Source organism: Macaca fascicularis, chromosome 4 (genome assembly GCF_037993035.2).
Source record: "Macaca fascicularis isolate 582-1 chromosome 4, T2T-MFA8v1.1".
Lineage (NCBI taxonomy): Eukaryota > Metazoa > Chordata > Mammalia > Primates > Cercopithecidae > Macaca > Macaca fascicularis.
The window spans coordinates 94,796,029-94,812,533 of NC_088378.1; the positions used below are offsets into that span (position 1 = coordinate 94,796,029).

The 16,505-nt window shown below is 34.6% G+C and overlaps 1 protein-coding gene across 3 annotated transcripts in view; it reads right to left on the reverse strand.

Annotated features, from left to right (window-relative positions):
* Positions 1 to 1,077: 1,077 nt before the first annotated feature.
* The window catches only part of BCKDHB (branched chain keto acid dehydrogenase E1 subunit beta), a 244,674-nt gene continuing 229,246 nt past the window's right edge, over positions 1,078 to 16,505 (reverse strand). For 2 of the 3 annotated variants that reach the window (XM_065543803.1, XM_005552488.4), the window contains exons 10-11: positions 3,506 to 3,654; positions 1,078 to 1,372 (exon numbers count right to left, since the gene is read on the reverse strand). In XM_065543803.1, the coding sequence (XP_065399875.1) occupies positions 3,514 to 3,654 (141 nt within the window). In that variant the 3' untranslated portion in view covers positions 1,078 to 1,372; positions 3,506 to 3,513. The remainder of the gene's footprint in view (positions 1,373 to 3,505; positions 3,655 to 16,505) is intronic. The other variant, XM_065543802.1, reaches the window with a different exon arrangement.

Consider the following 16,505-nt stretch of genomic DNA (forward strand, 5'->3'; position numbering starts at 1 on the left):
CTTAAACTCAGAATGTTCTGTATGGTAAGCCAACTGGACTCCCTAAATCTTTTCCAAACTTGTTGCTGACAAACTACATCTTTTCCCTTCCTATGCTGTACAAGTTTTTCTATTTTTAATCCAAGGACAGGGTTTTATTTTTACAAATGATTTGGTTCATTATTTCAGACCATAGCTATTCCGACTCTGTGATCAAGTGCCTTTACTTTGCCTCCAAGTTTCCGGTAATCTACAAAAGTTACCTTCTGTATCCTCCTTCAAATTGCTGGTAAAAATAGATAGGACACAACTTGTTAAATTACAGTTTTAAAGGGACAAATACAATTGTAGTTCATAGAAAAGCATGTTTGTTTTTTCTTTTTTCCAGTGTTTCTAGAGAAAGGAAAACATGACAACCCTCATTCTTTGCTTTACGGGGGTAGACACCTTTTTCCTGCAACCCATGAGAGGAAACCTTCTGGAACTATGGGAGGGGAGGTGTGTCGGGGTGAGGGGTTCTGCTGGAGGATTTGTTATTTAGACAGACTAAGGCTTGTCTAAAATGTGGTGAAGAGCAGAAGAGGCAGAGTAAGAAACAAGAGGACTGGACAATGTTCCCTACAAGGAGGTTTCCTCGTGTCAGAGTCATCTGTTGCTGCTAATGTTGTTTTTCCTTTTTATCCAAGTAATAACATAAAGAACATGGGCAAAAATTGCTTTGCAACATCATGGCAAAACACTACAGCTACAGCTAAAACTTGGCAGTTTTGTAATGGACAGGCTTATGCTGTCCATCTCACGGAAGAGAGGCAGTAGGAAAAATTCTGCCCCACCACACACTGGGGAGGTGAGTACATTCATTACGACACCTTGTTCAGGCAAGAGGGAAGAATGAGGGAAAACATTCTAGAAGTTCTGTCAACATATAACCATCCTGATCATAAAGAAACTGAACCAAATACAATAAAGTTGAAAAGTCACCATTTCTATAGTGAATACTGTACTTTAATTCAGATTTAATTAACAAGTTCACAAGCTATTACTCTCAAACAAAAACTTTTTGCTAAAGGAAAAAAAAAAGAACACAAACAACCCAAAGACAATTTGATTTTACTTTATTGAATACTATCACACACACAATATTTACAGATGTAATTAAACAGAATTTATAAGATTACCAAGTGGAATATTTTTCAAAGTTAATCTGAAACTCTTAATGCAAATCATCAATACATATGTGTTACAATACAATAATAGAATGTAGAACTTTTCAGCCAACATCATGATGGTTCATTTAATAAAAACTCTCTTTTCAAAAAGAGGTAAGTCTGAGGAAATATAAAAAAAATTCAGAAAAAATATTTCCATATCTAGTTATAATCTTCCAGCTTTTCTGTAAAAGAAATTATAGACACTCTCAATTGCATACATGACTATTTTCTTTAATACCATATTTAACTTTTAGCATATTGCAGTTGTTTTTCTTTTATCGTATTTTCAGCATAGGTTTAAATGTTTTTCTTATGTTTCAAAAGGAATACCACATCTGAATATTACTTTAAAAATAGCAACGAGGCACGTGGCCACCATTATTACCTTGGCTTTTTATTATGCTGGTCCACGGAAGGGAACCACATGGACAACAAAAGTGAGGGAGTCCTCTAACCAGTTCTAAGTGTGATTCATTGTAGATGCCAGTTGCTTTCACAGACATCGAGAAGACATCAGAAATACAGCATCTACACCTGTATATCTGAGAGAATACTAGGCATCTGTGGGCCAATGGTCCTAACTTCCATCTATAACAATATTCTTAGACTAGAACCACAGAAAATGTAGGGATTATGGTAGCACAGTGACATATGAGGGAGAGTTAACTTCTCTATCCGCACAAATGTAAAGGCATTTCACTCTGATTTTCTGTGAGCTAGATTTACTACCCATACACAAAAGTCAAGAATTCTAGCATTTCTGATCTTTAAAAAGTAGACAATGTGCTATTATACAGAGTTTATTTTCCTTTGGAAAAAAACACAGTTCTTCAAAAGATATTACTATCATTTTTGGAAAAACTAGATATTAAAATGTAAAGGATCTAATCGTATCTACTCATTTGAAACATTTCAAAATCAGTGTGTCAGTGATACTAACTTCTATATGAAAACTCTGAAAAATTAACTTAATAATTTGTAATGTATTCATTTTGTTAGAATAACACTAGTGAAGGGGCTGATAAGCATGACTTAGAAAATCATAATTAATAAATATCATTTATTATCCACTATGTAATAAATATTCACTAGCTAAAAAAGGTTCTGGAAATGGTAGTGGTGCTGGGTTTTGGGGTTGGTTGGTTTGTTTTCAAGTAAAATTTTCCCTTATATGCAATAAACAGATCTTTTGCTCAAGAAATTCATTTTTCAGATAATATACAGGCAAATTTCAGAATGTTATGAATTATCATGTAAATAACTAGAATGTAAATTAATGGTGCTTGAGGGGCCATTTTTAAATAGAGAAAGTATGCCTATTCATGAACAGTTTAAGTAGTTGAAAAAATATATACAAAAATGAAGGTTGAAGTTGAAACAATGGTATAAAGTACATTTGCAATCTAAACCATGGTAGAGAGCATCTTCATCTAGTGATTGACTATTCAATGTTAACACATGCATGCATCTTTTTTAAAAAATCACATATACAGGCCAGACACGGTGGCTCATGCCTGTAATTCCAGCATTTCAGGAGGCCAAGGCAGGCAGATCACAAGATCAAGAGATCAAGACCATCCTGGCCAACATGGTGAAACCCTGTCTCTACTAAAAATATAAAAAATTAGCTGGGCATGGTGATGCACACCTGTAGTCCCAGCTACTCAGGAGACTGAGGCAGGATAATCGCTTGAACCCAGGAGGTGGAGGTTGCAGTGAGCCAAGATTGCGCCACTGCACTCCAGCCTGGTGACAGAGTGAGTCTGTCTCAAAAAAAAAAAAAAAGAAAAAAGAAAAAAAAGAAATCACATATACATATGCTAGATATGTTTCTATTAAATGTAAATATAGCCAGGTGCAGTGGCTCACGCCTGTAATCCCAGCACTTTGGGAGGCTGAAGTGGGTGGATCACTTGAGGTCAGGAGTTTGAAATGAGCCGAGCCAACATAGTGAAACCCCACCTCCAATAAAAACACAAAAATTAGCTGGGCATGGTGGCAGGTGCCTGTAATCCCAGCTACTCAGGAGGCTGAAGCAGGAGAATCACTTGAACTCGGGGGTAGGGGGGAGGTTGCAGTGAGCTGAGATCGCACTACTGCAGTCTAGCCTGGGCGACAGAGTGAGACTCCATCTCAGAACAACAACAACAAAAATGTAAATACACTACTATAAATTTGAATTTTTTTCTAAAGCACATAGTTTCTTCTGAAAGTTGCCTTATACCAAAACACAAAACACTGATGATTGCTGTGTCTTGGTTAATAGTACGTTAATGTCAGGGGCACATAATAGCTTTCTCAAAATGTATACTTACCTATATGGTCAGTAGTTGATCATTTTTCGAAGGGCATCATAACACTTCCATTTGTCTGGGATGTAGAATGGTTCAAAAATGTGAGGAAATGGTGTGTCATAACCACATACTCTTGATATAGGAGCCTCTAGGTTCAAGAAACATTCCTCCTGCAGACAAAATCAGGATGGTTACTTCAAGAATTTTTTTTATTCACAGAAATGAAATGGTGCAACTTAAAATATTTCACTCACTCAAAATACAATTGCATCTAAGGACATTAAAAATATTTAAGTATGCTGTAATATGAAAAAAGCAGGTAACAGCATGTTAGCATGATCCCAGTTTTACTATCTGTTTTCATGTATGCACATGCATTATACCTGTATATATATCTATTGTCTAAGCCAAACTGGGATAATATCAAACATGCTGTTCTATGAATATGAATGGAAAGAATTATAAAAATTCAACAAATGTTTACAGTAGTTAACTCTGCAACATGAAACTGGCAATAATATATACTTTCTCATTTCCTGTTTTTCTGATATTTTATACAATGAACATGTATTACTTTCATAATAAATGTTAATAATTCCTCCATGTCCCAGCCAGACTGAACTTCTATCAGTTACTTGACTGTGTTCTCATCTCTCTCATAGTCTGGTTTCTGTAGATGCTGCTGGGTCTCTGGCCACTCACACCCCAAGGCCACAGCTCTTTGCCTGACTGATGTGTGTACAAATCTCAGGTTATTACCTCAGGAATCACTCCTGCTGGGAAGCCTTCCTTAACAGCACCTCCCCAACCCTACAAGGCAGACGAGGGAGGGGCTTCTGCTCTGAGCTCCCAAAGCACTGAACTCGGCATAATCCATCGCAGTTGCCCAATTATCTGTCTTCCACGAGAGACTATGAGCCCCATGAGGCTAGAGATCTGGTTTAAACATGTAAAACCTCAACCCCAGTAGAACACTGTAGAAAATTATTTTCAGGAGAAAAAAATGTTACTCAAGTAAAATATTCAAATTTGAATTTATTTTGAAATAGGGTCTCACTCTCTCGCCCAGGGTGAAGTGCAGTGGTACAAACACGGGTCACTGCAACCTCGACCTTCCAGACTCAAGCAATCCTCCCACCTCAGACTACCAAGTAGCTGTGACCACTTGTGCACACCAACATGCCTAGCCTGCCCGCCCGCCCTCCCTCCCTCCCTCCCTTCCTTCCTTCCTTCCTTCCTTCTCTTGCTCTCTCTCTCTTTCTTGTCCTTTCTTTCTCTCTTTCTCTCTCTTTCTCTCCCCTCCCTCCCTCCCCCTCTCTCACTCTTTCTTTCTTTCTAGAAACGGGGTCTTCAAATCCTGGGCTCAAGTGATGCCCAGCCTCACCATCCCAAAGTGCTGGGATTACAGGTGTGAGCCCCCAAGCCTGGACTGAAAATAAAATGTTTAGAGAGTTAAAAAATTTGAGAGACATGTGATTAAACTATTCTGAGGAAAATAATATTACTTTTAACATTCACAGCTATTACCTAAAATGACACCTTGGTATTTACTCACATGTTTACACATTGTCTTCCTTTATAAAGGATTTAAGGAGGCCCAATTTTTTTTTAACATATTATACTATGTTTACATTTTAATTCGAACAAAATTTTTACATGAAGGAATCATGATACTTCATGCTTTATCCCTACCCTCTGTGTGATTTCTTCCAGTGACAAGTGTATTGGGGCAGAAAGAAAATGCAAACAGCACAAATTAGCTCCAAAAAGAACCTATTGGACATTTACAGACCTCCCTTTGGCCCCAATAACTATCACGATTTACAATATCAAACACCAAATAAGTGTTGGTATTCCCTAGCAACTGGAAATCTCCACGAACAACTTTAGGACTTTTAATACACACGATTTAAAGAGCCACCTAAGAGATTCCACTACTAATAAGCTGAAAAGAGATGACAGACTGGGTGGATTGTTTCTTGTTTGCAACAAGTCATTTTAAAGGGCTTTAAATTGTCAGTTTGGGATTAAGTCGGTTTTATTACTTTAGCTGACACAGGGCTGTTTTTCTATCTACCCTGAATACTGAGCTCTTCATAAACAAGCTATCCATGGAAAATTAAGGGCAAAATATTTTACTAAACAAACGCCTTTGATTTTATACCTGTTATAAAACGGCTATTCTCTTGAACTAGTAACTTGGAAAGTTGGCCTACCACAAGAAGATCTGTTGGTATTTGTTAAAATCACTCCTTTCAGCATAATGACTAACATCATCAAACTGGGTTTTTATTTTTTCAAATAGCAATGCTCCTAACTCCTCAAGAATGCAAGCCTCACTCTTTCCAGGAATACATCTATATGTTTGCACGAGCATAGGAAAACATCTGCTGTGAAGACACACTTGAACTGTAAACAGTGGTTACCCTTTGAGGCTGCGAATGACAAGGAGGTGAGAGACAACTCCACGTTGTGCTTTATAATATATTGTTTTGGTTTTTCGAAAACAGTATTAATTTTGTAATAAATGATGCTGAAATAAAGGAAAACAATAAAGTGAATAATGGTTTTCTTATATGAATAAAAGTTCCTGTTTGATGTTACATAAATTTGTGATTTTACACATACAGCTTCCTTAATTTGGAAACGATGACTGTAAATTATGTAGCATTAAGTTGTTCTTAAACACTATTATAAGTATGTAAAATGTAAAAATCATGGAAGATAATTCAAGGATATATAAGATAAGACTATGAATAGGGTGTTCAGTTTTTTAAAGAATATACGCTGACTGACTGAAACAGCTTGAAATTCTCTTTACTAACAAAAGTACATTAAAGAGCCTTAAGTTATATTTTCCACGAACTTCAGTTTATACTTATTTTTAAGCAGTTGGAAGTAAGACTCTTAGGTCAATTAAGCAGCTGTATAGTTACTTCTCACTACATTGGTTCACATATAAATAATTTATGTGTAGTATGTTTCTTTGCACTACCACCAAAACAGAACATCCTTGTTCCGCCTCAGTGTTTTCAGGCAGAAGCTGTATACATGTACATATGTATGTACACACACACACACACACACACACACACACAGAAAAACAAATACTGAATCCCATTGGCAAGTTTGTAAATTAACGGAGACAAAGTTTCTCTCCATTATAAATACATGAAGCCATAACCATAGCAACCACGTGCCCTGAATTTTCATGACAACTCAGATTAATCATATTCTTCTGTTCCATATCTTAAAAACCATATTTGATGACTTTTCATTCAGAAAAAGTAAGCCACATAAATTGGGAATTAAGTAATGGCATAGCCTACAGGGCTGCTGGGAGACTTACATGTATTATGCAGAATATGGGCTAGAAATGGGGAGTGTTCGTTTATGGTCTTTCTCCCTACAGAGCTGTGTATGTAAGCTGGCTCAGGCCACGTGGAACAATGACAGATGTAGCTGTGAGGCTCCAAAGCAGATTATAGTGTAACATGTAACCAGAAGCAACAGACAGGCACCTAGAGAAACTTTTCTCTAACTATTTGGGGTCTAAAGTTGCACCCAGGATCCAGTAAAAAGGACTGAAAATGAACCCCGAAACAACGATTTAGTTTCGTATATTCTGTTGTCATATGTGCTTTCACATTGCCAGGTGCTTAAAGTAGATATTTCTTCCAAAAGATGCATGTGAAATTTTAGAATATAATATTTGAATTTACTTCTGAATATGCCTTTTTGCAATAGGAGAATTTTCATTCTAAATTATGTTAATAATAAGAAACTAGGCATGGGCTAAATGAGTTACATTTTATCTCATTTAACCATTTTAACAAATCTATGAAGTCAGTATTATACTCCTTTTCACAGGTGAGGAAATAAAGATAAAGGAGGTTGCCCAAGATCAAATCGCTACACACACGGCCAAGTAAGATTCAAACCTGACTACAAAGCCCATTTTCTTAGTCACTCTTCTGCAAATTTTAAGACACTACTATTGAGAATAGCAATGATAAGGGGAAAAAAATGAATTAGGAATACAAAAGAATGGTAGTGTGAAAGCAGGCTGGGATTATCAAGGTCTGACAACACAGCCTTGAGGGGCATATGAGTTAAGTTCAGTCTTAGAAGCCTCTTTCACATATAAAGAAAGGTAGAGGCTAAGGTATGTGAAGGAGCTGAAAACACAAACTTGATCATGAAGGTAATACACAGAGTAATGAACAGATGGTCCTGGGTACTGGGAACCTCCTAAGCCACACTAAATGATTGTAATAGGCATAACTCCAACTGTTTATATATTAGCCATCTGGATTGCTATGCACATTATAGCCAGAAAAGAAAGCAAACAATGTGAAATAACAATTCCAAATCATTACAATCATAGACACAGGCAAAATAAATTGTCTTCATTTGACTATTTTCTGTAACAAAATAAAACAAAACAAATTTATCTTTTTGTTTTGTTTTATTTTTAGAAAACAAAGTATCTTGTTAAAGTTAGGAAAGACAGAGAACCTTTAAATTTTCTAGCAGGTAGAAAGGACAAGTACAAATTAAAAGAATAAGATCCATTATGGTTTTAAGTAAAATATATTTATGGGGCTTTTAAAAATTAAGAGTATGTCATTTATTCCCATGTTTTGATGAATGTAATATGTTACATATTACATGTACATAAATTCACATATATTAGAGTTTTCACAGGTTTCCTTGGGATCTCTCAATATCTAACCCTGTTTCTCCATTCAAGTTTTAAGTATGTCCATCCCTAATTCTCCTTGTCACAGTGTCACTGGAGTTATATCACTGAAATTTCTGTCTCAGGCATTACACATCATGGCTTAATTCACCCTCAACTTTTTTTTTTTATGGCAAGGTTTCATAATATAATTGATACAGCATGGAATCTGGAATTCTATCTGAAGGGATCTTTGTTCTATTGTGATTTAACCTCCCCGAGGTTTGTACTGTTTATTCAACATCAAAATAGAAGTATTACAATTCCCCATTATTGCATTTTCCTATTGTTTTATGACTCTATTGTTATCTTGCCTTTATGTCTACTCAGATTCTGCAGCAGCATATAAAAAGTACCTGGTTTCATGCCTGACATGTCGTTGTGCTCAATAATTGCTAGACTTTACAAGTTAAAGGTATCCCATATTTATAATAAACACAAGGTATTTTAAATGATAGACCAAATTACCACAAAAGACAAAATTCAGGTACACAGAACGGTCAAACCTGAAAAGCAGAATCCGTATAGCACAATGCCTAAACAGCTATCATTTATTAAACACTTACTAAGCCTAAAATGTGTAAGAAAATACCAAAAATATGTAAGGGCTGTATGAAGAAGAGGGGTGGAGGGCACTGCTAGAAAGCCTTAATGCACTCAGGCCTCTAGGAAAGGCAGTGTCCGGTGCTGCCCCCTGGTGGGGAGCAGGATGCCCAAACACTAATTGCTGGTTCTGGGGGGTTGGAAATCCCTCCGCGCACACAAAGCGCCTATTTTCCCACTATAGAAAAAGTGGCCTGTCAGTCAACTTCCGAAAAGTTACGAGTAAAAGAGGCCCATAGACAACTGGATGTAATGAACGTATACACACTTTAAAAAACAGAGTCAAGAATAAACACCATCCAATATCATTTGGTGTGTTTTTAAAGCAATCATTTCCTTTTTGTTTTTTAATGCAAGACAATTCCAGGCTCAGATTTCTTTCTAAGAACAATTTTGGAATAATTTTTACTCAGTTCTTCTGACGGAAAGTTGGCTACAGCCCATTGTGCAAGACTACATACCATCTTGAGCTGGAAAACTGTGAAGAAAAGTTCAAAGTGAGATCGGAAAATTAGAGGTCTTTTATATATGTTCCCACTTCTTATATGGCTGGTATACACTGATACATTTCCTTTCTTTTCCTGCAAAACTATTAACTAATTTTTCTAAACATTTAACGGAAAGCCAGAAAAGCAAGACATTGTAATAAGAAACATATCATAAGTCAAAACAGGCATACGTTTCCTGTAGGATTATCTGATAAATCAGAATTTTATGTTCCTCCTTGGACCAATGAGAAACATCATTCCACAACTTAATTTCCAAGTAGTAACCCAGAAAATTAACATTTAATTTACTTTGCAAACAACAAGGTCCAGGTTATTTCATGTAATCATTATACTACCACAACACACTTAACTATGAAAATATACTTTATTTGGACAGGACTAAATTATAAATATAATGAATAAATATACAGATAATATAAATTATAAATATAATGAGTATTGAACAGGACATATAGCGATCATGCAGCTATAATTTCTTCTGTAGGAAAAAAACATTAAGAAATAGCATTAAATGATGTGTGAATGCGCTTACTTTTAAACCTAAATTGGAACACCATTTAGTCCTTAATTATTAAATTAATAAAACAGCAGATATTTTGCTTCTAAATGCAATTACCTTCTAGAGGTCATAATTAGTAGTATAAGAGTTAAACTCCAAGAATATGAGAAAAACAAAACCAGTATTCTAACATGATGTATAGTTGATACTTCTAAAGTCCGTGAACTCAGAGATTTATATTTGTCCTAGTTATGTAAGGCCAGACATCACTCAGCTTCCAAATATTATCACAGAATATTTACTTTAAATTTGTTTTAAATCTGCCATGAACATTTGCCCATAGTCAAAACATGAGTTTTAGCAAATGAGAAAAAAATGATTCTGGTCTCTTGAATCACACTTTCTCAGCAAATGAGTCACAGAAACCTGTGAAGGCAATATGCCAACAACTCCAAATTAATTTCATTACTGAATTAAATAAACACAACTTTACGAATGTAAAATATTATTTTTCATTTAAGCTAATGCTTTAAACAATACATAGCATATGTGAAAAATAAAGCTTAAAAATATATTAGTATGTACCAATTTTTCAAGAGCATGGATCTATGAAATTATTTGGAAAGCAGAGTCTCTAACCTACCCCCGAACTAATAGGATGCTCCCCCAAATGTTAGAGGTATGCTTATTTTATTAAGACCATGCACATGAGATGCACAGAACAAACGCTCATTGATAAAAGGTCTCTCACTCTTAAAACACAGCTGAACCAATATAACTGAGTAAGACAGTAGATGAATAATATAATTTCACCCAGATTTGTATAACACTTAAAACATTATTATCAAGCCTATTTCAACAATGCTTCTATGTAAAATCATAATCTTGACTAAATTAAAATCTGAGATCTCTATTACTTAACTTCACTGAACCATCTTCAATGTCTGCTGACTTAAAAAAAAAAAATCCATCTCTTCCTCTTTAATGCAAATTACTGGCAATTTGTTTTTTTGTTTGTTTGTTGTTTTTTTTCTTTTTTTTGCGCTAAGATTTCTTTCCACTAGTTAAAGAATGGAATGGAATCCTAAATTAGGATTTTCATTTAGATTCAGATTCCATTTTTAAAGTGGATGCTTATTTTTTGAAGTGAGAAAGAAATGTTATTTCTGATCTAAATGGGCTTCCCTGGATACAATCTAGCTACCTAAAACAAAGTTGGAGAATGGTATTAACACATGCATAGAAATTATTAGTGATTCAAATTCAATAGCTGTTCAGAATAAAATCATACATTAATATAAAATTGTCAGAATTTCAATATATTACCTGTAGAAACTGAAGTAAATTTTAAAATCAAAATTTAACATTAAACCAATAATTTATGTATTTAGATTATTAAAACAATTATAAGAATATGAATTACTACTATTTTCTCAAAACCATAGCTTTATAAATTTTGCTATTTTAAAATCAGAAGTAAGCAACAACAAGGAAGTGACAATTCATTTCTGTAATTTATAATCTTATATAAAATCACTTTTTAAAAAAGTACACTGTGTTTATTGTGGTCCAGAGAACATACTTAAATATTTTAAAATATTAACTCATTTCAATTTTTATAAAATCTAAATTAGCAATCATAAAGGTAAGAACTAGCACCTCATCTAAACCACTTTGTTTTTCCAGGTAAAATCTGTAAAAGCTTGGTTCTGCTTTCAATTTCTCCCCTGCATACAGTCTTGAACTATCACTCAGTTTCCTCACCATTTTCATCTGCAGAGCACTGCGAGAAACAATGGCAAAAAAAATTGTTCTTCACTAAATCTCTCTGCAACATATTCTGTTTATTTGCTGCAGTCGGCCTCTAAAGATGTTTGAGGCTTTAAAAGTTCAAAGACTAAAATTTAAATTCTTTATGAGATACACTATGTGCAAGTTTTGACATTTAAAATGTACTGGGCTACCATGCTTTTGTTAAAACACTTTACATTCAATAAAGAGGAAAAAAGGCAATGCTCTCAAATTTCCACAGACGTTGAAGCTTCTCAAATTTTATAGTTCAAATTCTTCCTATAGAAGAAAGCACTGACGGCAACGTTTGAAAGTGGAATTTCCTTAGAATGTGGAAGCATAATGATAAACATAAGCGACTTGCAGTACTGGGTCATCTCATGAACAATCGCTCTCTGTAAGGTAGGATTTCTGATTTGCTTGGCACCAATAAATGTAAAATACTCCTGAAAAGTGGCTTTTGATGATCATACAAAGCATTCAATTTTTCTTCTTGTTCACCCCCCCCACCAACAAAATTCTTCATCTAGCAGTCTAACACCACCAAATGGTATTCTGAAGACAGAAATCAATCCTGGTTAAAGCAACCAGACAATTCCTTTGTCTCAGGAAAGAGAAAATATATTCTTTTAGAATTTGAAAGATTGGAGCTACATTAAGATTTCTCCTAAAACTTGTCACTGTTCCAATTTTGCAACCTGTTTTTAAGTTTGAAGACTAATTAGAAAACGAAACTACTAGAATAGAGTGATTTCTCTCTCTCGGGCACCATCTTTCTAAAAAGTATGAGAAGCCAGATACTTTTTGAAAGGATTAAATTAGACAAAATAAAAAGTACACACACACATATATATATATATATATAGAGAGAGAGAGAGAGAGAGAGGGAGACATATGACTGAAATATTTGCTATTTTACAAATTGTAATCTTTTGATAAAACACTTTTATTTTACTGCTTTTTCCCTTCTCTTTAAATATGCTAAATTTCTTTTAGTGTATGTTTAAAAGAATGCAAAGGACTTGCTAAACACAAAAAAGACAAGAAAAAGGGGAAGGGAGAATCTATTTTTATCTACACAATGCCAAAAGAGATGTACCAATGTTTTTACTAAAATTAAACTTATTTCTTTTTTTTACAGTTAATCTTGGGTGCCATAGCAACACAGACTTTAAAGCTTGGTTTTGCTCAATGAATAAATCAGACCAAGTCATTTTTCAGCAGTTTATTCCAGTCACCAGATCACTGCAATTTTACTAATAAAGCACAGCAGAAATAAATGTTCTATACTATCATCAGTTATTAGGGAAATGTAATCAGAAATTTGTTAATTGAACCCCATTAGTAAATTTATCTTTGTACTCTCAAAGTTTAATAATTGAACAAATTAACAAAGCAAACAAGTTTCTGGCAGGAATATCTGACCTAAGAAAAAATTGCTTGAAATTGCTCTATTATTTATATGCAGATGATTTTTGCTAGCATGATGAGTTCAAACTATTCACTAAAACACATCTAGCAATTGTAATTATTGTTTATATCCAATGAAAATAAAATGCAGAATCCAAAATATACTTTTCTACTATATCTACCCTATGGTTCAGCTTTAAATTTGGTTAGTATTTTATACAAAGAAGCTTTTCAGATTGAAAAGCTTTTGCATGCACACATTTTCACGTTCAAATTTCCAGAATTGGGAGACATTTCAGAATTAGGGGAAAAATACATGTGCCTTGTTTTTTACTCCCATAATTGGGTAAATGGTATGCTGATAAGATGAACCCAGTTTCATACCTATTTTCACAAAGTACATATTACCTGCTCAGTATAGACAAATTTCTAATAAATCTGTTAAAACCATTGATCCATTAATGAAGAGGTAGTTAGTGACTGGAATCTGGTTCTGGATACTTTCATAGTTAAGTATAAAATATAAAATTAAAGATGCTCAGAGATACTATTTATTAATAAATTTAGGGAAACTAAATGTATATAGTTCATATAAAAAGCTATCAGTGACATATTTTGTTTAGATGAACCAGGGCATTTACTTAATAATTTTTATCTACTTACTTGGGGCTGAACTACATGAATTCAATCATGTCCCTCAATTAGGAATGAGAGGCTACCAGAGGTAACAGTAGTTTGTGTATTTGTCATTCACCAAAGATAATGACTTATATAAGCACCCAGGGACACACTAACAATTCTGTGCATCATTGACACATCCCATCCTGGCAGAAATCCAGAGAAACAACATGGAAGCATATAGAAAAAAATGTATTTGCCCATATGTCTATTTTAAAAAAGGAATATGTACATGTGTACAGAAAACAGAAAAAAAAACAAAAACAGATGGTTACCCAGACTAAATACTAACCACACAGATATTATTTAATTATAAATAAAAATAGCTATTTATATAGTCTCCTTTAATCCTTTCAACAACTTTATGTAGTAGTAAAGACAAGTAAGAAACTGAAGCTGGGAGAGGTTAAGTGAGGTGACCACTATCACATAGGTGTACAACATTTGTTGGTATAGGCACCAAGTCTCCTGGTTAATTTTAGGTGCACTGCAGAAGACTTTCAAGTTTTCATAAGAGTCTTGCTTGGATACAAGGGGAATTCTGCACTTAGTGCTATTATTGTACCTATGAAAAAGAAACTAGCGGAATTATCTGCATGTTTATGTCAAGTCCAATACGGATTTTAAGAATATGTATAAAAAGCTTAGCAGTTTAATTCCTTTTTGGGGGAACTAGGGGGTCAGTCATTGGGGAATACAGGGTCTCTTTAATCAGAGTTACAGTAGGTTCCATACAAATTGTACTTTTTTTATTTTTTCTTTTTAGTACTTGCTGGGAAGATGAGCAAATAACAGGAAAGATGGACACGGGTGGAACTTTCTGATTAATTCCTAGCCGTTTGCCTGCGTGCAGTGCATGAGCTGCCACTTGAGCTCTAAAACTGGTTTTGAATTCTGATTTGAACCTGATTCTGACTTGAGATTTGATGGTGAACCTATGGTAGGATGTAAGTTTGAAAGGTTTCTTTTTTACTGTAAGGGTAAAAAAAAAAATCATCAGAGTGCTTCATCAAGAAATTAAACTTGTTCCCTCTCATTTATTTCCTTATTTATGGCTAGACAAATTTAGGTAACTAAGTAATTTGATTAAAATGTGACAACTTTTTGACAGATTAGAAAATATTTTAAATAAACATAGTTTACAAGTTTTACCCTAGCCTTAACTTAAACTGGAATGTAAAATTTAACCTCTCCTCTCAGTAAGTATTTTACAGCTATCCTCCACAGTTAATTCACTTTGTAGAACTCTAATACTAAAGAACAAAACTTCAGGAGTATTTAAAGAAATGTCTCTTGAGTCTAAAATTAAATTCCTTTTTTTTGCAATTAAAGTAACACATACCAGAACAAGTCATTGCAATTAAATTAACCTTAACACGTAAATACAAGTGCAGTATAGGATCTCACTGTCTCAGACTGCACTCTCCAGCTTCAAGTAGTGGTTATTGGCGCAGCTCTCACAGCTGGCACTGGGGTGTTTATTAAAGAGCTGTGGGCTCTCATGAGAGGTGTAAAGCTAGTTGTACACACATAAGCGCCATCAAGCAGACATGGGCACATGCAGATGGATCAGTCCCCATGCACAGGTCCCAGTTGTCTATGACAAGCATTTTAGTCATCCCTGCGAGCATCACTTTTAAAAACTCTTTAAAAAAGTATATATGCATATAATACATCTGGGTTTATGGTGCATTAAATTTCATCATTTTTAATTCCTAGCCCCCCCAAATGAGCATGCTTACAATTGACATAACAAATCACCAACCCACAAGGATTTTCTTTAGGTTTCTTCAAATGCTAATTATGTAGCAAATCTAATTAAGCTCAAGTGAATCACTTCAGCAGTAGGTACTTCAGTTACTTCATAACTGCCAAAAGGGATGAGAAGTGTCTACTCTCCCTCCAAAGCAGTCATGCTGTGTGCCAAACTGATAACCGTTAAACACAGCTGCAGAGCAAATGTGCAGTTTGGTCCTGTAAATACAGTGTTCACACATCAACCTGCGCTGTGAGCGATGCAGAATTCAGAACAACCGACTGCAGATTGGCTCATGTTACATGAGTATTATAGATGAGTGCTGTTTCACCCAGCACAGCTTGAGCAGATTTTGATGGGCCATGAGAGTTCCCTCCATCTAAGAATATATACTGAAACTCTAAAAACACCAAATATTGATAAATTTATTGGATCAACATCTGGTCGAAGTGCTTTGCTTTTAAGCTCCATAGCTCACATGAATAAAATTATAAAGGTCATTTTGTGTGTTTGAGAACACACTTATGGAATGGTTAACACAAAAATCTATTATTTAATGTCATCCCTGAAGAAATATATGCTGTCTTTATCATAAATGTTTTTCCTTTTATTACAGTAGGTAAAAGTGAAAAACAAACCTATAAGCAAATCTAAGCTACAGAAATTAAACTCTCTTTATTTCAGAAACCCAATTTCCGTGGAAGGAAATCCTTTTCAGAGGGGCTCTCAACTGGGTGGGTTGCCGGATACTTAAGGCCATGACTGCATTCCCTCCAGAGGCTGTTAGATCACTATGGCAACTAACTTTTCTCTATCAATAAGCAAGAGCTACAAATGCTAATATTCTGAAAAAGCCATTGCCTTTTCTGTGGCAGTAACAATATAACCTAGTTTCAAGATAGAAATATACCTCTTTTTGTGCAAAACAATTGTCTTAGCCAATAATTACTAGAATTCAGCTTTGCAAATAAATACAAAAATAATAAAATCAGCCATTGTACTTCAGTTTCAAAACAAGGTAAAATTTGTGACAT